The 25,366-nt window shown below is 36.5% G+C and overlaps 1 protein-coding gene across 1 annotated transcript; it reads left to right on the top strand.

Moving 5' to 3' along the window:
• The first annotated feature begins 718 nt into the window (after positions 1-718).
• On the top strand, positions 719-23,641 carry ODF2L (outer dense fiber of sperm tails 2 like). Its single transcript, XM_075710903.1, has 14 exons — positions 719-826; positions 2,136-2,285; positions 4,369-4,431; positions 4,664-4,735; positions 7,244-7,360; positions 10,517-10,702; positions 12,036-12,145; positions 13,671-13,806; positions 14,372-14,482; positions 15,642-15,746; positions 19,167-19,252; positions 19,339-19,501; positions 20,380-20,505; positions 23,513-23,641. Exons 1-14 carry the CDS (start codon positions 719-721, stop codon positions 23,639-23,641), a joined length of 1,662 nt encoding a protein of 553 aa, XP_075567018.1.
• The last annotated feature ends 1,725 nt before the right edge of the window (positions 23,642-25,366 follow it).

Genomic DNA, 25,366 nt, shown 5'->3' with positions numbered 1-25,366 from the left:
GGGGGTGCTGAGGGGGGCATTGCCCCGCGGGGGGGGTGCTGAGGGGGCACTGCCCCAAGGGGGGGGGTGCTGAGGGGGCACTGCGCCACAGGGGGGGTGCTGAGGGGGACATTGCCCCATGGGACGGGGTGCTGAGGGGGGCACTGCGCCACAGGGGGGGTGCTGAGGGGGACATTGCCCCATGGGACGGGGTGCTGAGGGGGCACAGCCCCGTGAGGGGGTTGCTGATGGGGTACTGCCCCACGGGAGAGTTTGCTGAGGGGGGCACTGCCCCACGGGATCCCTCAGGGGTGGGAGCTGCAGGCAGGTGGGTGCTGGGCGAGGGGACAGGGCCTGAGGCTGGGCCCGGGGTGATGGCCACTGTTGGGTGGCCTGCGCCCCTGCTCCTCGCCCTCTGGGCTGGGGAGTGTGGAAGTGGGGAATTGCAGCTGCAAGCTTCACCCCGTCCTTCGTCTATATTCAGTTTTCTGCTGTTGAGGGGTTTGAGTTCTGTGCACCACATGTGTGAAGTCGGTGCTGCTTAACACACAAGGTATGAATATGTGTGCAAGGTTTCAGTTGCATTAACTGTGGTAAATCTCCGATGAGACTGGGGTTTCCTTGGTCTGGCACGCTGTATTTTCTAGCGGGAATGACCTGAGAGGCCGATAATGTTTCAGTTACTGGTTCACAGAACACCAGTATATGTTACTGTCGCATTACACAGCGTTAAAACAAAATGTCGTTGTCATCGCCATCATCCTCATCTTTACCCGTACATAACTGTAGTGCTCCTTTATTGGACTCTGATCTTCAGGAAAAGCTGCTTCTTCCTTGTGCTGCTGAGGTAAGTTCATTCTGTTCCTGTTAAGCTTGGGTTTTTTCATTCTATGTACTTTGTTAACAAGATTCAAACCACGTATTTCAAAACATACTTCCTAGCTACAGATGGGAAGTAGGTGATAATTCAAAAAATGGGTAGTGAGAGCCCTGGACATAAAAATGTTATACTGAAACTATGGAAAAATTCTTATTTGTTCTTTTCTGTTTACATAGATGGGCTAGGATAAATGAAACATGATGTTTAATCTTCCAAGATGCCATTTTCACTGGAAGTAATTAAAGGCAGGAACTTAGTTGTGGCTATACAGCCACGAAAAAGCTATAGAGACCTGCCCTGTGTTACACAAGTTGAGGTCAGTCAGGAAATGTAAGCCTGTAATAAAACAAGACACATATATATATGTACAAAATAAAAAAACATTAGACATTTGGCGTGTAGTTATTTGCCTTATGGCAACAGTTGGAAGCAGAGCAGTCTACATTCTGATTCTGTGAGGAAGTGATTTTTTTTTTTTTTTAGTTGGGAACTTCCCAAATTCTGTTACTCATTTTCTCGATTATGCTAAGGAGATACGGATGTAAGAATGTAAACTCTTAGTCTGACAAATCCTTTTGATGGAGGTACACCTGGCACAGGCTGAAAGCAGGGGAAATGGGTCCTGGTGGGTGGAGAAGGCAAGAGAATCCACTTCTGAAAAATAATGAGCAGTCAGTGGAGTGCTGAGCAGAGTAAAGATAACACTGTGCTTGGCAAAGGCATCAATCATGCTGGAGTGTGAGGGTAGATGCAGGGGAGAGGTGTTTGGAGAAGGGGCGAGGGTGACAGCACATTCCTGGTGCTTGACAGGGAAGCGGGGGAAATGGGATGCGTTTAGGCAGTAGGCACTGATACATGGCTCTGGACATGCCGTGACATGGGCAGCATCGTGTTCCTGTGCAGCCCTGCAAGGTGAGGAGCTTTTCCAAACTGGGAAAAGAGAAAAGCCATTGCTGCTTCCGAATTGGAAGAACTCTGCTGTGAAACGTCTGGGCAAGACTTGGCCTCCACTGTCACTGGAGGTACACTGTTTACCTTTGCCTTGTAGATTAGGTGTGTTCTGTGAGCGATCAGTTTGCGGGTACATGCTGTGATATCATGGGCTTTTACCCTTGTTGGAAGTCATAAATGAGAAATTTCTTTGATCTTTAAAATTTCTCCTAAACGATTCTCCTGAAGAGCTGACTTGTTTTATGTTGATATCCTTGAATTAGCAAGATCAGTGTCCTAACTGTGAGTGATACTAAATGTTATGTAATTATGAATGCTATTTCAGGGAAAAACATATGTGCCACCTGGAGAAGCAGGAAAACTCTGTTCACTGATTCAGCCGTATAAAAAGGATTATAACAGAACTACAAAAGCCGTCCAAGATGGAAAATGCTTTACTGATCTAAGCAAAGAATCTGACAGTCTAGAACACCAAGTAAGAAAATATGTAAGGCATAAACATAGAACCAATGCAAATGTACATTTCTTACGTGAATCTTAAACTAACATTTAGCCTTATTATCTTCTCTAATAGATGTATTGGGAAGATTTTTTTTGTTATGTCCTGTGCACTCAGAAAGCTCCTGCAAAGTTGGAAGGAATTTGGTGGGCTATGTATGTTAAAACAGGAGGTGGATCACAGTGAATTCCTGTTTAACAGTAGTGTCATATGGAACTTGCACAGAAACCTGATGGAGTGAAGAATGTAGATTTCTTCTAAAATTAAATGTGATTTGTCGTTGCTGACTTTCTTAGCTTTCTTTCAGAAGTCATAAAGCTAACCTTTTGTTCTTGCGAGCTCTCCTGGTTTCAGCTGGGATAGAGTTGATTTTCTTCTTAGCAGCTGGTATAGTGCTGTGTTTTGGATTTAGGATGAGAATAGTGTTGATAACACACTGATGTTTTAGCTGTTGCTGAGCAGTGCTTACACTAAGTCAGGGACTTTTCAGCTTCTCATAGTGCCCTGCCAGCAAGGAGGCTGGGGGTGCACAAGAAGCGGGGAGGGGACACAGCCGGGACAGCTGACCCAAACTGGCCAAACTTGACCATATGACGTCATGCTGAACAAAAAACTGGAGGGAGTTGGCTCTGGGGGCGCAGCCACTGCTTGGGAACTGTCTGGGCATCGGTCAGCGGGCGGTGAGCAGTTGCATTTTGCATCACTTATTTTGTATATTCTTTTATCATTGGTATTATTTTCCCTCCCTTTTCTGTCCTGTGAAATTCTCTTTATCTCAACCCATGAGTTTTACCCTTTTTCTGATTCTTTCCCCCATTCCACTGCGGGGGAGTGAGCGAATGGCTGTGGGGTGTTTAGCTGCCTGCCGGGTTAAACCACAACACAAGCTAACAGAGATGGGTGTTTATTCTGAACTGGTTTTTCTTTTAAAGATCGTATTCTTGATTTTCAGTTAGACAATGCTAGCTGTCTTACAGCATGAGGCTTTTTGTTGATTGTTAGAGAGAAATGCCATAGAGAACTAACTGTGGGGAAGACAATTTCCCGAGAATGGAAAGATGATGTGAGTAATTTAGGTTTCTGGTCACTTCTCAATTCTGGGACATCTAAGTGCTTCATTTTTGCTGATAAATTACTGTGGGGTCACAAAACGCCATTCCTGTTTATATAGTAGTTATTTGCTGATAACAAATCTGACTCAGTGTAGTCAGGAAAGGATAGGACTACCGCTGAATACAATGTTTGTAAGTTTGCAGTGCAGGCAGAGGTGGAAACCTGGATGCAGAATTGGGGTCCATGTACTGACTTTGCAGATAAACACGGGATCAAGATTACAGAATATTCTGAGGAGTTGTATGCAGGCCAGGATAAGATGACTGCTTTGCAAGGAGTTGTAGTAAGACTCTTGATACCAAAGTTTTCACCTTGAGGCAGTGGGTTTATCCTCTCACTAGTGAAATTAAAATGTTTAGGATTAGGTCTATTTTTTTAAAATGGAAAGTTACCCCACACCCAGAATCAGACATTTTAAAATGAGAAGTTTAGTTGAAAATATTATAGGCACATAAATTCTTTTGAATTTGTAGTAACAGTTAATGTAGGTTGATTTTTGTGATCTCCCAGCCTGTGCTTTCTGGTTCAGTCTTCAAGTTCGCCTATCTAATTGAAGTTCCTGAAAAGCTTCAATACTTAATATTAATCTTTTAAAATATTACGAGTTGTACAAATGCTTTTATTATTTGGCTACATGTTTAAATAACACTTAAGTATTTATGGTATTCAGAGTCCTTTTAGCTAAAATAAAGAAAGAAATTGGCATATGCAATGACCCTAGTTTGTTTTCCTGAGCTATGAAGTTCTATGCACAAAATAAATTGAATCTTTAGGATTTAAACCGCCAACTCTTAAGTAGCTCGTGAATAAACAAGCTTTTATATTTACATGCACCAAATTTGAATATATAGCAAATTACATGCAACACATCCAAAATGGTTGAAAAAATGCTAAATAAATTATAATAGGGAGTAATTTTTTAATGTTTCCGGCTTCTGTCTTGCAGTTAAATAGTAAAAACATTGACGCTTTGATGCAGAAGTTAAGTGAAAATGAAACCCAAAATACTGTAAGTAAATTAAAATTTCTGTCTCTTTTTGTTCCATGCTGTACATCTGAAAATTGCTACATCATGGTGTCATACAATTTCAAGTGACAGTGGCAAGGTGGGAGTATTTGTGGTTTATCGTCACAAAATGGAATCTTAGTTTTACATCTGAAATGTTCATCAGTGTGCATTGCTGTTGCATTGTTGTGTACAGACATTAAAATAATTTCTTTGTTAATTTTTTTCCATGAAGAATCTCAGGAGAAAAATACTTGAAAGGGAGAAACATGTTAAAGAACTTTCATCCAGGCTTCAGCTTGAAAAAGTGAGTGACCAGTTCTGTTGGAATGAATATTTTCTCCCAATGTGCTAGATTCTTATTTACAAATTCAAAATTTTGAGAAAAGCAATTATTTCAAAGACCTATGAAAAAAAGGAAAATCATGAAAGGTGTTTCCTGCAGAGATATCTTAAAACCATCAAGACCGTATCCAAACCTATTAAGGATACAGGTTATCCTTAACACTAATGTCCCACAGTTCAGGGAGGAGCATACATCCAGACTAATGGCTTTTGGCTTCTTGTTTACAGGTTTGCAATAGTTCTGGAAAAAAATACTAATAATGAAGTAATACAGAGTAAACTAAATAGATACTGTTCACAGTTAGTTTCCATGGTTCTTTGAGCTCAATGAATAGGGAAAGGTAGTACTGACAGCAGAGCTAATATCAAAGGCTGACAAGACCTGATTCATTCTCTGAACCAAAGGAAGGGGCTCAGTGTAGAAACCAGCATAGGAAGAGAAGAATTGTCTGTTCTGTATAAGAAGGTACTACAAAAATTTCAAAATTATTTTTTACTGGTAGGTTAGCAATCTGTGTTACAGTACTTGCATACCTAAAGTGCACTTTATGTACACATATACAGCGCAGCGTGTTTCAGCACTAGCGAGGGACAGAGTAGGCTCAGTTAAATCTTTAAGGGGACAATGGTGTCCTTTGATTTTTGTTCTTCTTTAAGAATTTTTCTTTGCTTAAATAATCATAGAATCATAGAATCATTTAGGTTGGAAAAGACCTTTAAGATCATCCAGTCCAACCATTAACCTACACTACCAAGTCCACACTAAACCAATCAAGGGTAGACTAGACTAAACCATGTCCCCAAGTGCCACATCTACCCGTTTTTTAAACACCTCCAGGGATGGTGACTCCACCACCTCTCTGGGCAGCCTGGTCCAATGCTTGACCACCCTTTCCGTAAAGAAATTTTTCCTAATTTCCAACCTAAACCTCCCCTGGCGCAGCTTGAGCCCCATTTCCTCTCGTCCTGTCGCTAACTACATGGGAGAAGAGACCAACACACACCTCACTACAACCTCCTTTCAGGTAGTTGTAGGGAGCAATAAGGTCTCCCCTCAGCCTCCTCTTCTCCAGGCTAAACCACCCCAGTTCCCTCAGCCGCTCCTCATCAGCCCTGTGCTCCAGACCCTTCACCAGCTTCGTTGCCCTTCTCTGGACACGCTCCAGCACCTCAATGTCCTTCTCGAATTGAGGGGCCCAAAACTGGACACAGTATTCAAGGTGCGGCCTCACCAGCGCCGAGTACAGGGGAACAATCACTTCCCTGCTCCTGCTGGCCACGCTATTGCTGACACAAGCCAGGATGCTGTTGGCCTTCTTGGCCACCTGGGCACACTGCTGGCTCATGTTCAGCCGGCTGTCTACCAACACCCCCAGGTCCTTTTCGGCCAGGCAGCTTTCCAGCCACAATAGGACATACCACTTGGCTGCAGGATAAACGTAGCCAGTTAATTGTAATACGGGAGCCTGTGAGGGTGCCCACTTTCACACCTGGCAACTGGCATGTCTTTGTCTTTATCTTGAAATGTAGCAGCATGTTTTCATAGAAACATCCTTTTGCTTGAGAGTAGGAATGCTAAACAGAAAAGCCTATAAAAATTCTGAAGACCACAATGCCAGCAAACCTCGGCATTGATAGCATCTGTGCAGCATGCCATACCCTGACTAGAGACTTATCTAATGCTGAACGACTTGGGAGTGCCCAGCATCTGAAGGGGTAAATTATTATCTATGCTGTCTCCTTGTTCCTTCTTACATTATCTCCAATAAATGGCATTTTCAACAACACCTGACTGAGTCTGAGTCTGCCTTTCTTACTGGTGTCTATAATGAACATTTGCGCTGGTGCATTACAGTGCTCTTCTAGTCTATACTGATAATATGACTCCTTTCTACCTGTTTTCATTATTTCTTATTTAGAACGAGCCAAAGGAATCAAGTTGCAAGATATTTAATAGAATCATCTGACCTCAGTTCTGGTGACATAAGTTGCCTCTTCCCTTATGCCTTATGTATACCCCCAAAATCAGAGTTTGAATTAAATGTATCAGTACTTCTAATAGCAGGTGGCGGTCTTTGGTATTTAATAAAGATCTAATTCAGGTCTAAGTAGTCAGGGCAGAGCTGATGCATGTGGCTTAATTTTGTTCAGCCTGCTAGCTAGATGCCTTTGCCTAGCCTGAATTTCTGAGTTCGTGCTTCCAGGCCTTGTTCATACTACTTAAAGAGTCAGATTAAATAGGAGGCATCAATTATACAGACATTCTTTCAAGTTTGTGATTTCTGTTTTATAACATTAGTAACAAGTTACTGCTTGTGAACATACTGGCAGAGCATGTTTTATTTTTTCCAGCTTTTGAGGACATTGAAATGTCAGTTAGAAACTGTAAGGCAAAGTAGAAAGAATATAGATAGCATCATACAGCATGTCTCCATAGACCAATAGATTTGTGTTTATTTCTCTTTATCAGGTCAATGTACGGAAAGAAGACCACCTGTCAAGATCAGTAAAGGCAGTACAAGCTCACCTGCGATGTCAGATTCAAAGAAAAGAAGTGGAAAACGATGAATTAAAAGTAAAAATACAGGTCAACATATTTTTACTCGTGTTTCAGTTTATTTGAAAAAATTAGCAAAGCCTTATTGTGGTTGCAGTTTAACTCAGATGTGAGAGTTAAATCTTAAGGTATCACTTGAAGTCAAACTCTTGGTAAGAGAAAAATCCCAAACAGTAAAAATCATTAGTGTTTATATTTTGCATGGTCTGCTTGACCACACTATCTTAATTGCAAGGGTTTTTTTGTCTTCCTTTTTCAACTTATGCATACCAGCAGTTCTGCTGAAGAGAAGTTAAGCACACGTAGACACATTTGCACTTGCCCGACTGTGCTATCTAGAAGATAGATATTGAACCTGAGGCGGTCTCCATATAGTCAACAGAAAGAGATAGGCAAATCCCCAGGATGAGTTTCTGTTGTAAGATAAGAGTGATGAATCACCACTTGTTTCTTTTTATTGGCTGCGAAGGAATCAATAAACCTCTTAATACTGACTCAAAGCAAAACACTTAGGACTAATGCCTAACCTCACTTTATTAAATGTAGGTAAAATGATTTCCATTTTCCATTCTAAAAAGCAAGAGGTAAATTTGGGCATTTGCAGCAGTTACTGGCTTTAGAACAAGGCAAGGAAGAGGTCATGTGTCAGAGGCTGTAGCTGTATGTGGCCTCAGATTTTAGTATTTGAAAATTGTCAAGAACAGGCATGAATGAGAAAACATTGGCTGAAAAATAATGTATTTCTAATTTCTAAACTTTTTTTAGTAGAATACATCCCCTGGGAATTGTATCATTTGAAGTTGTTAAGGAACCTTTAGCAACTCAGTTTCAAAAAAAGTCATGTATGTGTATGTATGAATATCTCATGTTTTCTTCTGAATAAAAATTGGTTTATTGTTCTACCTAGTACAATTATTAGAATTCCAACAATGTTTTCATTAAGTGATATTTTGATAAAGTAACTTGATATACAACTGTATTTTCATTCAATCTTCATTTGAAAGTTTTGTTTGTTCATTCTTCAAAAAGTGCTGAAGTCAGTTGCTAGCTTAAATCCTGGTGATGATTTTGTTAATATCTGGACAAAAGCTTGTGACAGCTTAGCATTACCCTTATGAAATTAATTCTCAATTTAAATTTACCTCAGTCACTGAATAATGCCCAAAGCACTTATTCTTAGTGTGATTGTGACCTCCTGCGGTTATAACAGGGGATAACAGTTGGTTACTTATACCAACAGTTAAAGCAGTCCATTCATAGATTCAGATTTTCTATTTGCTCTATTTATTTAAGGTATTGTCCCACTGCCCCCCCAAGTCACATCTTTGTTTATTAAATGCCCTATAAACATCTATATATGAAAACTGCTTCCTGCATATTTAGGGGTTTCTATGATTTAATTTTTTGAAGTAGTATTTTCCTTTTTGGTGGGTCCCAGTACCTGGGACCATCTTTCACTTGGAAAACCACATACACTTTGCATTGATTATGGATAAGTTTTGGGGCCGTTAGCAGGGCCTGTACTGACAGATATCCTCTCATATACATAATATGCGTATTTTATAGCAACGGGCAAATAGTGTCTTGAATAAGCATGGCACGTTAATGTAGTCAGTAGGTAAATGGCATGTCATTCTGGTCTTTATTCATGTAGAACATAATTAAGTGAAGTGTCAGACCTCGACTCAAATGTAGGAAACAAACGCATTAATCATTCTTACAATTAGGATATTTATCAGTGACTTGAGACAAATTTATTTACACTGCTAGCCTGCTGACATTGCTGAAGTTTGGCGTAAGTAATATGAATGGAACTTGCACTTGTCTTTATGAAAGTAGTTGTCTACTGGTAGCTTGGTCATGTTTTTGGGAAGCTGCAGCACCTTAAAAATAATCGCATCTGAGATTGTCCTTGAAGCAGAGTCTGGTATTGCTTTTATTGTATGTCATCATGCAGTGTTTTAATGTCTGGTCTCTTCTTCCATTCATATTTAAATAACAAGTGATATGTAGAAGAAAAATACAAAAGTAATGAAGTTAGAGAGGTCAGCTTCCGCCACTGGATGGGATCATTACGCTGCCCTCATCAGAGTGATGTAAAAATCTAGTTAGTCAGAAATACTAACAGCAATAAAAAAGATAATATAATGACAGTTGTAGAACACAGCTCTCATCTCGATTGTATTATGCACATTTGATAATACAACTAAATGCATTAAAAAAACTTTTAATGTAAATGTATTTTATTTCCCGAGTGCTGCAAAATCAAGCACTCAGGAAACTAGTTATTTGTTGTCCTTACAACGTGTGATTTACCGCTGTGGTTTAAGCTTTGTCATAGCCTGTTTTAATTATCTTTAAACAGTTGCCTGCTGTGGGTAAGACAGTGCTTAATCTTTTCTTTTTGCATTTTCTGCTTCACTATCCATTGAACACAAACTATAACTTTCTGTAAAAAATAGTTTCTTCACTAAAACATTCTGTTTCAGTAATAGAGTGGGGCCACTATACGTGTGGGAAAAAGTCAGAGATCTTGCAAGAAGATAGCAAATTGTCATCTAATCACAGAGCATATCATAATACATATATTCAAGAAAAGACCCTGGCCTTTCCTAGCTTCTTGACTTAAAAAACCCAAATCCAAGATCTTAACTTTCATATTCAAATTTCATATACAGTTATACTGATCTCCAGCCCTAGATATGTGTGTGCTTACTATAGATTCAGAGCACAGACTACTACTACATCAGTGAATGTCACTAGTAGCATCATTAAGGTGATACTCTTTACAGAAATCAGTCACTAGGGATGATGAAACCACTTCTCTTTTTGTCCTCATAAATGGGTTTAAGTTCCATGCCATGCCTTCTGCATTGAAATTCTGCATTCATTTCCAAGACCACACAGCAATGGTTAGATTGCTCTCTTTCCCCCTACTCCTGCCTGCTTCTACATCTCTTCAACCTCTTCTCTTAATTATCTTTACAATGAGTTTCCCAGTGTGTCTTTTCTCTTGCCTATTGCTGTACATACCTTGACTAGCTCTTTGTATCAACCACAAGATTTGAGATACAAAGGCATTATGGAAACATTATAAATGTAATTGTTATTCCTTATTATGTTATGTCACCAAATGGTCTGTAGGGTATAGAATTTGAAAAGAGTTGATGTTTAATTATACTTCAGACTCTAGAAAAGAAGATAGCAGAGTGGAAACTTCAAGTTGCTAAATACAAGGACCAGATGTTAGCCTTAAGGGAAACAAGTGAGCAAAAGAAGACTGCTCTGAAAAAAGCAATCAGGTCCCAGAAATGGAGAGCTGAATGCTTTGAAGCAGCTGTGGAAGATTTAACCTCCAGAATAAGAGAACGTGTGAGTGCCTATGCTGTGAGCAATGTCGTGCTGTATTGTTTTAAATTGAACAATTGGGAGACTTTCACCTGTGGAAAATAGGAAAAGTTGGTTGGTCATGCTGTGTTTGTATCTCTCTTATTTTTTTGCTCCTTGGTTAAGGAAAAGGTTGCTGTAAGTGACATGCAAACTGTTACTACATTCACTGCCTTTATTTTGTTAAAATTTAGTGAATGTCTTAAGCCATGACGTTGTACACCTCAAACTAGTAAGAGGAGTCTGATCAGCTTTCGGTTACTCCTCTCCTGATCTTCCTGTTAGACGTTTACGGATATACACTGACTAATCTCAGAAGTACAGTATGCTAAGTGAGAATCCATGATTGGGGTTTGAAGGCTTTGGGGTTTTTATTTATCAGTGTATGGCATCTCATGTGGATACTTAGCTTTCTGTTTCTAAGCTACTTGCTCTGAACCTTTTAAAAATCCACGTACAAAACTTCCTTAATCCAAATTGCTCCTTAGATTCTTGCCCCGCATATCCCTACAGGGTGTAATTGTTCAAAAAGGCCAGGTGGATCAGAACTGTGCTGAGATCTTTATTGCCTTATTTAGATTTCCTAATAAGACTATGTTTTCATTCTCTTAGGTATGTTGCCATCATTTTGGATACGCCGGTGTTAAAGATATATTTTTCCAGTTAGTATACTAGGAGATGGTTAATAATGGTTTTTGTTTTCTTTGATCTTTGTGAGAAGACAGTAGTGGATCTTTAAGTAGACTTAGCAGTACAGAGGGATGGTAGCTAACTCTTGAAATTTTGATGTTTTGTAGTCAGACTGTTGTTTTCTTTTCCCATTGAAGACCTGATGTACTTTCAAGATAGCATGTGTTGGTTAATTACCCACACTTCTTTGAGGGACTTGACTTAACTTTGCATTTCTTACCTAGCTATTATTTTTTGTTCTTAAAATGTTTTGGCAGAATTTTATTTTTGTATTAACTTATATAATTTAAATGTATAGAGATGTATTGGAGACATATTTTTGTTGTAAGAAAATATTTACATCTTAAATTTTGAATATTGTTGTATTCTATGGTTGATACACAGTGCCAGTGTTTAACTGAGTCTCTGCCTTGAACATAAGTCTGTACATAGACCTTAAGTTTTTAAAATGTGTGTAGTTTTGTTTATTTTCTTTTGAGACAAGACAATATTTAGATTGCTTTGTACTAGGGAGATCTAGGCCATCTTATATTAAATAGCTCTTGTGTTTAGAAAATTTTGTAGAACTAGATGGTATTCTTCAGTGGCATTGTTTTGTTACATAATTTGTAATTCCTGTATTCTCTAGGAAGTCAAACTGTCTGAGATACTGTCAGCTTCTGATGTCTGGAAAAATCAGCATGATAGAATGGTTGAAGGAAAGACAGCATTAGAAATTCAAACAGAAGATCTCAAGAAGTAAGTTAAACTGTTGATTTTTTTTCTTTGTTTCTGTAGTCACACAGTCTTGATATTTAATAGTGTAGTACTCAGATTGACAGTGTAAACAAGTTTATGTATTCATATTTTAAAATTCTGAGCAGAATTTAAAAGTTGGAAACTAGAAAAAAATTAAGATTTGTAGCCTTCTCTCTGCTGCATTTCACAACTTTTTTTAAAACTTCATTCCCCCATACAAGTAAGGGCCATGTTCTTTCCCCTGCATACTTCTGATTAGCCTGAACTTGCTAGTAGCTACTGTGCCGCTTCCTCAGAACCATTTATTTAGTAACTGATTAAACAGCTTGAATGTGAACTCTTGTGTCTACTGCAGTATAGAAGAAGGTTCATTCTTAGGCTTCTAGTTTCTACTTCAGACTAATGACAGCAAAATTATTTCAGTTCCATTAATGTCTCACCCTACTAGAGGATAGAGAAGAGTTCCTCTCAGATGCGTGTTTGAACAGTTTATTCTTGTAAGGAGAAGCAACACAAAATTGTCCAACCTTGTTCAAACTATGCAGTGAAATCTCAATGTACATGAAGGATGTGCCATTTTCTTTGCAAGACAGTGACAAATATCCCTTTACCTTTTCTGTTGGTAGAAATATGGACTATAATTCAAACAAGCAAAAGAAACTGGTAGGTGCCATTATGCTAGATCTGAGACAGAATGTTTATTTCACAAAGAGCTTGATTCATGCTCAAATACATAACAGCTCAAATTAAATTGGCTTGACTCTTTTGTTTTTGTTTCAGAAAATCTGACATTTCTGAAAATAATTTCAGTATATTTTAAAATTTAACAGGAGTACAGGTACACGACATCAGTCCAGAAATCTGTCTAGCCCACTATTGGTCCAGTGTATGTGAGGAGGCATCAAGGAAAGAATAAGATACTTCCCTGAAGTACTCTTTCTGCTTCCAGCTGTTTTTTGCTAGTTTTATTTTAGCTGAAAATATAAGTATTTGCTTGAAATGTACCATTCTAACAAGACTTGTTCTACTAGGCAGTGTACGACTAACTAAAGAGCAAAACAAATTTCGTTGTTTAACTTCATTAATATGAAAAGCAAATGGTAAGACATGTAGCACAATTTGTTGCTTTTAATAATGGAAAGTACCATTCCTGAACTAGCTATGGAATGTTCTTAGTAGGACATTATCTGATAGACCTTATAAATTCAATATAATTCCATTTTGTACAGTATGTGTGTGCATAGTTGTCTTGGAAGTATGCTTGGGTGTTCTAGGTAATGAATTTATTTATAATTGAGCTAGGACCACTTCCTTGGTGGACCACATCTCTTTTTGAAAGTTTATTTCAGTAGATACTGCTTTCTTGAGATGCTTAAATGTGTTCTCCCAATTTTTTGTGGGTTTTTTTTTTCCTTTTAATAAAATAGAGCAATGAAGGAGCTTGTATTAAGGTACAATTTAATTTGCATAATGAGAGTTTTGGAAGCATTATATATGGTATAGATGTTCTTGCCTACCTAACAAGGCAGATCACAAGCCTTTTGGAACACCTGAAAAGAAAGGAGGAACAGAGAAGAAACTCAGATGAGGAAATTCTTGGAAAGCTAAATTCTGTTAACTCTGAAAATGAAAAGATTTACCTTGAAAATGAAAAATTAAAGGTGAGATTATTTTAAATTATTGTTGAATGGCTCTGCATTTCTGATACATTAATAAAGTAACCACATTAATTCCATTTTGGCTTCTGTTTAGATCCCAAACCTCTAGAATACATTTTGCCATCCATTTTTTACAGTTAAGTGAAAATGAGACATTGAAAATTTATCAGTGGAAATCTATGGCAATCTAGGAACAGGATTGTCTAATCATCTGTCTGCTTAACTACGATGCCATTTATTTTACTGTCAGTAGCTACAAAATTGCTGAATAGGAAATTGTTATTTTATGTTTGTAAAATTTTCTTTCAAATTAAAGAACTGAGTTTAGCTCAATTATTAATTTCAAATTTTTAAAGGGTTCACAGGTTTTGTATTGTATTTATCCTCCAAAGTAAATATTCTGATGAGCTGACAAATGAACTGTGGGCTGTCATTTTTGTTTGACAGGTTAAATAATTGTGTCACTCTTTTTAATGTCTGCAGGTCGCTTGCTAGTAATATCCTATTGTAGATAGTGTTATTTTAATAACACTCTTACAATTTTTATATTTTCCATGGTTTAATCAAGGCTTCCCTTGCTACATTGGACACCAGTATTGTTTCTGTTGAAAATGAACTGCTAAATCTGCAAGAAAAGGCAAAGGTGCAGGAAAACCTTGTTGAACAGTATAAAAATCAGGTGACGAGCATATTTTAAATGTTCAAGTATGGGGGTTAAATTTTTAAGCAGCTTTGAGGAAATGATAAAGGTTTTATTCGTAATAAACCAGATTCGTTGTCATGTTGACTATAATCCTATTGTAACATTGAGGACGATAGAAGAGAGTGCCATTACAAACCATATCCAAGAATAGTCTCCACACTATTACTAGCACACATAATCCTTACCGAATTCTGTGTAGCCCAGTTGAAGGTCATTGAAGCCAACAGAGCTAATTACATACTTGCTTAGGAAAGATTTGCTTCCTAAAAAGCAAGTTGGCAACCTAGTAAGCTATATTTAAAAAGTAAAATTTGAGTCTGTCTTTAGTAGGCATATCCAATAATATTTTACCTCTCCTTAGTCATATCTTTATTTCCACATTCCTACAAACAGTAAAACAGCACTCAAGTACCGTTGTAAGAGGTTTTTTATTTATGTCAGTAGCTCCATATTGAAAATACCAGCAAGACATATAAATCAGACTTAAAACGTGCTTTTTGTCAATTCCTTTTCTGTATTTGGCTTCACTCACAGAGAAGGAATTTTAGAATATTGATTCAAAATTGTATATATTTCTGCTACAGTATAGATACCATTTTGCTGACAGTCTTCACTTACCTTTTTTTTTTTTAAATCATTGACAAGAGGAAAGATTTGATATTGACTCTAAGTACAACCAGTGTGCCTTGTCTGTGGGACACATCACCACAGCTGAAGTGTTGCCAGCTTTAAGAGGGGAGATGTAGTTCCAGGGAACAGCCAACTTTAAGCAGTGAGTGGGATGCAGTTCCCTAGCCTGTAGCTGTGGTGACTCCCAATGGGAACTGTCGTTGGTGATGCTTGTTATCTGGGGAGAGAAGGGCGAGTCACGCTGGCTGCTTCTGTAGCACAACTGTAGCTCATTCGCCATTGTTGAAAACAAAATGTTGATATCACAGTTGTTTTTACCTGGTTACCCTTTTATATTTGCTGTAGTGAGTAGGATAATGAAAATAAATAACTTCATATAATGACAAATATTGAGATTCTATTTAGAAATCAAAGGTTTTACTTTATGCTTCATACTAATGATTGTCTTTTCTATATTTAAAAGAAACACCTTAAAAATGTATGTGAAAAATATATTGTGTTCTAGGTACAAAAATTACAAACAGCAGTAGAAGAATTGAAAACCAGATATGAAGCAGTCTTAAATGAAAACAAAAGAATAACAGAAAACAAATGCTTAGTAGTAGATAAGGTAAGTTTTGCAGTAATAAAGCATGTTTCCAAACAATTTCTGTGGGTACATTGACAATCACTACGTTGTTGTGATCCACTTATTAGAAGTCACAAGGTATTGGCTCTTTTTCTTTTTCCATCTATAAATTTGTTTTTTAATTCATTGAATGCTTTACTAACTCTTATTTGTGAGTGGGTGGTTTTTTGGATACTACACAATTGCAAGCAGGTGAGAAATGTTCCCTAGAGTAATGCTATTTTAGAATTCAAGAATTCATTTTATGACATTTAAAAATGTGATTTTGTTATTGATGATTTTAAAACTAGACCCCTCAACAGAACAGCTGTAAAAGTTGCATAGGGAAGCAAACCTGTAAGATTGCTTTGGAGTGTATGTTGTTTTTTTTAACTAGCAGTTAAAATGGAGAATCAATTCAGAGATGAATTTTAAGTTTTTTTCAGCAGGTGGAGCTGAATACTGGAACACGGTTAGCACATTCTTAAGCATCAGAAAACAATACAAAATTAGTAGGAAAATCACTTCCCTCAGTTCCACTGCTCGTCAAAATCCATATTCTTTTAAGTGACGAAGCTGAGGCAGGGACAGGTTTTGCATTGCCTGCAATGTTCTGTTTTACAGAACAGAATTAGTCCTCGCAAAGAAGCATCTCAGATGTTTATTTTATTTTATACTAACTTTATTTTTCAATTATTCAGTTGTAGAATGGAGAAAAATATTTTCTCATCCCCTAAATCATATTTGCACAGCATTCTATGTGGCTTCAGGTTGCATTTGGTGTTGTCCTCTTTCCAAATACTGCAATAGTTGTATGGTCAGAATTTTTCCTGTAAGCTGCTTAGTGTGTCTGTATGCCATCTCCCAAAATATATTGCAATAAAAATAAAATGAAAATTTGGGTATTGCATGGTGAGCTGCTAACACCTGCAGAATTTTCTAAATATTCATTGTGAGTGTTACTGAGTCTTTAATGAAATGGAGTCAGAGATAGAAATTTCTCCAATGGTGAACTTTTAAATTTGTCAGTATTTTATAAAATAGATGACATTATGCAACTTGTGTAGACTTTCAGATTTATTACTTACATGGAAAGCCATTAAGTATTACAACAATTCATTTATGGTTTTACACTTACATTTTTCTCCTGTGATGCTATGATGCAGGTGAGGGAGAAAATGGAGGCTGAGTTAAAGGAGTTAGAACATGTTTGTGACTTGCTGAAAGCAGCTGAGGAAAAGCAGCAAGGATATCAGGAAAAGCTTATGTCCTGGGAAAGGATCCATGCACAGAAATGCAAAACCCTTAGGGAGCTACAGGTTCAGGTGCTTAGAACATGCTGATTTTTAAAGATAAATGAGAAAATTATGTGGAAGAAAGTCTCTGGAACATTTTTTTCCTATTAGCGTGTGTGACAGTTGTGCGGTTTCCTTTGTTAATTGCTTCATAAATCAAAAACTCTTTCTGTAGAAATAGCCCAATGCAAATAAAACTATCACCAACTGTATTTACGTGAATTCAGTATGTGAGAAGACTAGTTACTTACATTTACATTTAGATTCTGTATCTTTTAAGTGAGTATATTCTTGATCCTTTTGAATACGTATGTCCTGAGATATGTTGCAGTATTCTTCCCTGGAAATAAATGTGCAAGTCTCATTATTGTTTGTATCTAGTGGAACAAGTTAATTCCACATTCATTTTGTTTTTAATGGCTAATTTATAAACCAGACAATATTTGCTCCAATAAATAGTCATAAATTATGTAGTCATAAATTATATTGTTGATGATGTATAACTTTAACATTGTAATGATTACATTGTGTTGGTTGATAAAACATATAAAAAATATGCCTTAATAGGATCATTTCTGTTTTTAGCAGTATTGTAGCACTACTGGTTGTCTTTTCTGTTAAGCCTGATTATGAATATTCCTCAGCTGTTTCTGTCTGTGACATCAATTTCAATGGCAGGGCTAAGTTTGGGGTTTTTTTGTTGTTCTCTTTTTGTGGTTTTGAGTTAGAAGAGAATACTCTGCTAGCACAAATGACAAAGGTGTTTGTTTGGGGTATTTGAAAGGGGCTTAATCTTCTTCCTGTGTCAGTGGGAAAACCTCATCTGAAACACAGTGAGTCTCTGTGTCCCTATTGACTTTATATGCCTGTAAAAAAAAAGCTCTTGATTTTGTTTTAAATTTCTTGTGAAGATGATCTTTATGGCATCAAATTTTGTTCTTGTTTGTATCATTTTAAATACTGCTTCCAGGAATGCTCATAAACTCATAAATCCATCTTTGCTTAGTGAAGTACTTAAGCAACAATTAATTTTGAGGTGCGTGTATAAAATAATTTGTGTAATTTTAATCTAACCACATCTTTTCCTGAGTAAATGCAAAAAAAGTCTTTAGTGAAGTAATTTGGAATATAATCACTAGTCTGGCAGAACAGCAGTTAAATTTCAGCATTAAATCTTGGTGATGTCTTTTAGAGATTCTGACCCTCGATCCTATGATCAGAATTTAGGAAAATTCCTTTTGACGTCACTGGACCATGTGCAGAAACCCTCTTCTGGGGTCAGCTGGACCAGGACATCAGTTTACTGCCCCTCTGCTGGAGGTTTCTGCTGCTGCCAGTCTGCTAGCTGAACAGCCTGTCATTCACATAAGCAAAATCAACCAGATTAGCTGAAATTACCGGATGGAACTGCTTGAGGTAGTCCTGTGAATGATGGAGGTTGCCCCTTAAATAATGGTGCCAGCAGGCTGGTGATGTGGCTATTTATTGCTAATCTGCTGTTGATGGGTGGAAGCAAGGGCAATAATTTCATCGCCACTGTTACCAGATTTAAAAGAAAACCTGTAACAGTTTGTCAGTCTAGATGCAGAACGGGGGAAGACAGTTTGGCTTCTTGCTTTCTTCAGCTTCTGCTACTGATATACCTCTTTCTATGAACTTGTCTTTTTTGATATTTACTACTTTCTGAAATTCTTTGCCAGTGCTACACTGTTCTTCTGTGATAACTGTATATACATGCGGTATTATTTTTATGCTTCCTGTGACTGTAGTGTGAGGAAACTTATTTTTGCTGGAATGTAAAGCTTAAGAGTCAAAGTTCACAAGGAGGTAGACCCAGCCAACTCCTAATACACAAGGCTGCACGAGCAGCATATGGGTTTTGTTAGGACTTCACTTTGTTACGTAGCAGGTTTTCAGTCTTAAAGTGTTCACACAAAGTTTTAGTCTGCTACTTTGGCTGTATTTTATTTGTTTTAGATAGAAGATAATGTTTACTTGAATATAATACTGTGTTTACCTGAAATGACAGTTCAATTGCTTGATTGGATTTTAATAGGCAAGCTTACTTTACTCTGTAATATCCTGTATATAGGTCTCTTCAACTAGAAACAAATTGTCATTTTCACAGGATGAAGACAGTGGAACTTCTGTGGGCAGTCATTCCTTAGAAGAAGAAAACAGTAATATTCAGAAGAAATATGAAGATCTTAAAAGGTAACTTTTGAAAAATCTGTCTGCGATTAATTCCTACACTTTTCTGCTATAGTGAATTATAATGTATTAATCTGTTTTGTGTAAAGGCAATTAGAAAAGATGGAATTTCAGAATGAAGAACTTGCTTGTCAGCTGAAAAAAGAAGATGAGAGTCTTCAGTGCAGTAAATTGCAGCTTGAGGAGAAAATTGCAGAATATAATGGATTAACCAGACAACTGGAATATGCTATGGAAGAAGGGAGAAAAATGGTATTGATGATTTAATACATCTCTTAATCTTGTTTGCCATTTTCTATTTAAAAATAGCATTAAAACCAAATGTGCTTGAGAAGAAAAGATGGGACAAGATGATTTTGCGTGGAGGGAGCAACACTAAAAAGTTATTGCACTTTTAAATATGGATTGCACAATTGAACTTCTTTGTTCAGATCCTATTGAAATTAATGACAAAGTTCCGTGGACCAAAATTTCACCATCCTTTTTTTGGTGACAAATCAAAGTGCTTTAACTACCTAACATTTAAATCCCACACATAGGGCAAAAAGTTTCTGAACAAAAGCTTAATCTTTTCTTTTTTTCATTTTCTTTGGAATAGGTAGCCCACAAGAACTTTGCTATTGACATCCTTCTCATTTTAGAGGAAGGCTTTGCACACTTTCAATATTAAGCAGAGATTTGTCATTTGTAGAAAGGATGCAAACAGTAAATCAAATGGAAGAGGAAATGCAGGAATTCACATTGCAGTGAATTGTATTAGTTTAATCAGAACATATGTATGAAGTTGTAATTTCTGTCTCAGATTAATCGTGTTGAAATAAGCTATCTCAATTTTCTCAATAGTGTCTGAGGATATTGATTTGGTTTTGAAAAAATAACAAGTTTGGGTAAACTTACAAATGAGTTACAAAAGTGTCTCCCTTTCAATAATATGACATTTTTTTCCAAACTGAAACTTCTTTCAAATTTAGCCAGAATATTTCCCAGCTTTGCTTTGTTTCTGTGCATGGGAAATAGCTGAAGTATTAGATCACAGAATAGGAGATAGAGCTGCTAATGCTAAGATATAATTTGGTTTGGGCTTTAAATGAAAGTAAATAGACATCATTTCTCTCTCATTACTATTACAGGTAGCCGAAGAACTGGAAAAAATGTCATACAAAGAACAAGCCCTTCAGGCAAAAATGCTTGTTCTTGAAACTGAAGTGAGAGAGAGGCAAGAAGAGAAAAAACAACTCCTCTGCATATTTCACCATGTAAGTAAATAATACTGATTATGATTTAAGAAATTACCACATCACTGTTTACATAAAGTTCCTTTTACTGATAAACACACTTTTAATACAATGATACATACTTTGGAGAACAGCAAATTAATTCAACTTGACAATATACTTTGTGTATTGGCATTTCTAATAGGCTTAACAGATGCCCAGTCTATTTTACTAAATCACTGGAATAATATTGAGTTTACATCTCTTATTCAATCCAGTTTTCCCTGCAAGGCAAAAATCAAAAAATATGTATGAAGTTGTAATTTCCCTCTCAGTAAGCATACCTAGATTTGAATAACTGCATAACGTTCCATAACGACATAGTAGTATCTTTTTTTTTTCCCTGAGTTGATACAAGAATCTGATCTTACTGGAATTTGTGAAAAGCTTTCAGCCTATAAACTGATGTTGCACATAAATGTAGTCAGTAACAAAAGAGATGTTCTGATTTTCAAAGTGTCAAGCCTTTAAATGCCCAGGTTTTGGTGTGTTGAAGTCTAAGATATGTACAGTCTAAGAAGGTGTTTTGGATGAGTAATACTCTCTGAAAACAAACAAACAAAAAGAAGTCTGATTCATTGTTTTATCTAATCCAGAAAATTTCAGCACATTTTCTATTAATAAAACGTCAGACATATCTGAATTCCCTAGACTAGTGATGGCAAATCATTTACTTTAATCACAATTTTGATACAGTTAGAGATTTGTCATGTGATCAGTGATAATAAGCTACAAAGCTATTTAAAATAAATGTAGAAGACACTAAAAAGCTTTAGTATCACTCTCCTAGAGTCTCAAAACCGATATTCTGTATTCTGACGTGAAGCATTCATGATTAAAATCAAGCCAACCTAAATGCAAACTTCAAGATTCAAGTAAGACATCAGAGATATGGTTCTGAATTCAGCATGCTTTAACTTTTATCTGTATCAAGTGTAACTTAATGTCTGCATTTACCCTTTACATTAAAAGTGTTCTTAAAACAAAATCAGATATTGGCGAGTGTTTTATTCTACTTCAAATATTTTTCCATAGGAATTTCTTACTATGTTAAAGTAAAATAGAAAAGAAAGAAAATTTTCTTGTCTTTTGTCTGAGAAAAACTCCCAGGTTGAATTGAGATGTGAAATTTAATCATATTCAGCACGCAAATTACCATAATATCCTTGCCTTACTGTTAAGAAAGAAATTCTTTTCCCTAATGAGGTGTAGTAAGATTAGGCATTCATATAATCTCTTCTTCTGGGAGGTGAGGCAGGGAGAGTGTTGTAATTCAGCTGAAAGAGACGAAAAGACCAATTTATCAGATCCTATACCTTAAGACCTATGTTCAGAGATCCTCGTTTGGTTTTAGTATTAGTCATCTTCCAGGACTTCGGTAGTATAGCTTTATGGTGATGTAGAAATTTTATGTTTCAAATTTATCTTTTCTACTCGTCATGAAATCTTGTTAAAGATTCCCTGATTACATTTATTTTAAAGTCTTGGAGTTTTGAAATGGACCTGAAAATGTACAGCACAGTGTGTGTGTGTATATATATATGTTGTTGTTTATTATCATAGAGTTGCATTGGTTGTCTTTGATATAGTAGTACCAAGGTACACGGAAAAGAAACAACAGGGAGGGAGTCATTGCCAGGGGTTACAAGTAAGCATTACAGAATATGGTGCTATACGCTGTTATAACTTCACTGGCAGTTGAGCATCCTTAAACTTAGATCCTAATTTATTTCTCTCTGCAACTTAAAAAGCAAGTAGAGAGACTTCCATTTTTGGCAGGATTTTTTGGTCTTTTTTATCAGTTTTAAAGGAATCTATTTTTATGTGACTTGTATGACAGCTGTAAGGTACTTTACCGTTGTTTTTAAGCCTCATTCTGTTTTCTTTAAAGCAGTGCTGGTCCAGTTACTGAGTTTGATGGGAACAGAATTGGATCTCAAGAACCTACTTCTATTTAAAATTATTTAACTTTGCTATTTTCAAGAAAACTACCAGTACATTTTATTTTCTAAATAATTGTTTGCTTGTTAGTTCATTTTAAATCCTCACACCAATGGCTAAAGGCAAAGAAACTGAAAATCACCAGTCCTAGAAAATAAGAATTCATGTCACTTGACAGAACACTCCTGTTAATCCTTCTGCGTCAGAAATAAAGTATATGTTCAAACGGTTTCCATTTTAAGCTTACAGTTAAAATATAAATGTGAAAGGTATATATGTCTGAGAGAACTGTTCTCAATTAATTTGCTGCTTTTGATTCCAATTACATTTACGTATAACTGAGAATGCATTGTGGAAAATGATAAAATGGTCTTATTGTAGTGAAACTGGAAACAAAATAGGACTGTGAAGGTAACTTTATTCAGTTATTCGTTCTAACCTGATTATTTTTTTCTAAGGATGGATTTAAATCTGAAGACTATAATTCTGTTTTTTAAAGCTGAATTTATTTGAAGCAACTAGCATCTGAAATCTGTAATAGACATAAAAGGAAATACCTGAATAGCTGTAGTATTTGTATAACAAATTATCTCTGGTGTGCATCAGGTATGGAACTAATGAGAAGGTAATACTGCTATCAATCATCTTGTTTAAATAAGGAACAATAGGCATCAAAAATCATGTCACATCAGAGATCAATAACAAATGTTTCCTTCAAAAATCAACATGAGGGAGAGTGTTAAGTCCATGACAGATTTAAGATGCTAGGAATCTTTCATGATAAAAGTACAGCAGGTTAGTTTTTACATTCCCAGGCCTTTTTTGGATTATAAGGCTATTCAAACATGTTCAGTTTGGTCCTGACTGAACATAAATAAAGCTTCAATATTTTGACATCTTTTTGGGAACCTTCAGTTTTGTGGAGCCTCTGAAATCTTTTATGGGTAAATAAAGCTTATAAAAATTACATACTCGTTGTCTTACATTATTATTTTGATTGATTTGTATTTTATTTCTAAGTTGCATTGCACTGCTCTTTTTTCTTTAGAATGAAAAGCACCGTGAAGTACGTTTGAAAGAGCTGGAGAACAGCCTACAGAAGTCAGAGAACAAGAACCAGAGCATCCGGAATTATGTGCGGTTTTTGAAAGCTTCATACATAACAATGTTTGGCTGAATTCTTTAATTTAATTTATTTTAGTAATAAGAAACTTTTCAAGATTTGGCTAACTCTTGCTGGAGGCAAGGCTTTTGAGGTCTTATAGTTAGTATTTTGTGAGATTGAGTACTATAATGTTAGTTGTTCCTAGGAAAACTTCTGCTGTGGGCAGGGAAAAGCAGGTCAATCATTACTGTATATCCTACTGGCTGGTCACATATGGAAAATTTACCTGGTATTACTGATATAAAGAATTGTACTGTTCATGGAACAGAAGTGAAAAGGCAGACTGCATGACAGTAGTGCCAGGTGTGTAAGTGTGGGGTGTGCACACAAAGGTGTAAATTGGTCTGTGAATTTACCAGGTGTTAGGTCGTGTGCTGTAAAATCTTACGTGTGTCCTTTTAGTCCGTGGTAAATGCGGATGATCACAGATTACCTTTCAGTTCCCATGGGGGAGGAGAACACCCATGGACTGGCTGCACAGTAATTTGCATATTTTAATTATTAATAATTATATACTGTTTATCAGCCATTATGCTTCTGTTACTGTAGCTATCTGGTTGCCCAAGATAACAATATCTATCCTATTAAGACAGGCAAAAATTTAGAGAGCATTAGATTCCCTTCCTGTCTTTTCCCTGTAGCTCAGCACCAGTACAGCACACCCCATGCTACTGCACTGCATAAAGTAGTTGCTGCCACAAGGCTGTCCCATCCAGCCTTTTTTCCCTGTGTCCCATTATGACCAGGAGTATACTACAGTAATACTTTACAAATGTAAGTAGGAAAATATTTTACAAATAGATACAATTTAAGCTCTGAGCGTGTTGATATACCTGTTCACAGTGACAGCACTCCAGTTAAGGTGCTTGAGTGCTTGAGTACAAGAGCTGCTGTTCACTGAAGTAAGACTGACTGATGCCTCAGGTTAAACACGTGTAAATATCCAGCTGATACAGGGCTAACACAAAACCCAGTCCTGACTGAGAAAGTAATTGTTTTATACATATATGCTTGTAGAACCGGGATATGTTTTTTGAAAAGTAGTACACTCAGGTAAGTTAAATATATGTAATTTAGAATGTGTATTTAAATGATATATATTTTTTAACTGAAAACTTACTTCATATGCAGACGATACCTGGTTGTTAAATGTAGTATTTTGTTGTTATTTATAATGTGTAGAATGTTGCTTTTTTTCTTCTTTTCCAAATGCTTATCCATCCTAACAAATACAGATATGTCATAATGATCTGCTTGTGTGCACTTTTTAAAAATAAAATTCTCATTTATTATATATGACTTATGCTAGTAGCTAATACTCTGTTATATTTTGGGGTTTTTTGAATTACACACACACAACCATGTTTGTATTAATTTAGTTTTGCCTGTGCTACTTATAAAATATCAAAACGTTTTGAAAGTCATCATGTATGAAGGAAAGATTTCAGAAATAAAGTGTTGAGTCCAGTCCATGAGTGTTTTTTAAAAGGTCATCATGGGCAATTGTACACTTTTCATTGATAAATGGTACAAAGATGTACAGTAACTTGATTTCAGCCCATCTTTTGCTACCCAGAAAATTAGATTTTTTTTTTTTTTCCCCAAGAAATAGATCTGGAATTATTAAAGTTGCTGACAGCTGCAGGTACCTCTTCACCTCTGAATGTCTACAAACAAGGAACTTAAGATATGTCAAAGTATATGTGACTTGATTTAGCTTATAAAATTAGAAATTTG

The sequence above is a fragment of the Pelecanus crispus genome, chromosome 5 (assembly GCF_030463565.1).
Source record: "Pelecanus crispus isolate bPelCri1 chromosome 5, bPelCri1.pri, whole genome shotgun sequence".
In the NCBI taxonomy this organism is placed as follows: domain Eukaryota; kingdom Metazoa; phylum Chordata; class Aves; order Pelecaniformes; family Pelecanidae; genus Pelecanus; species Pelecanus crispus.
Note: the sequence above shows the minus strand (reverse complement) of the source record. Positions and strands in the feature narration are given on the sequence as shown.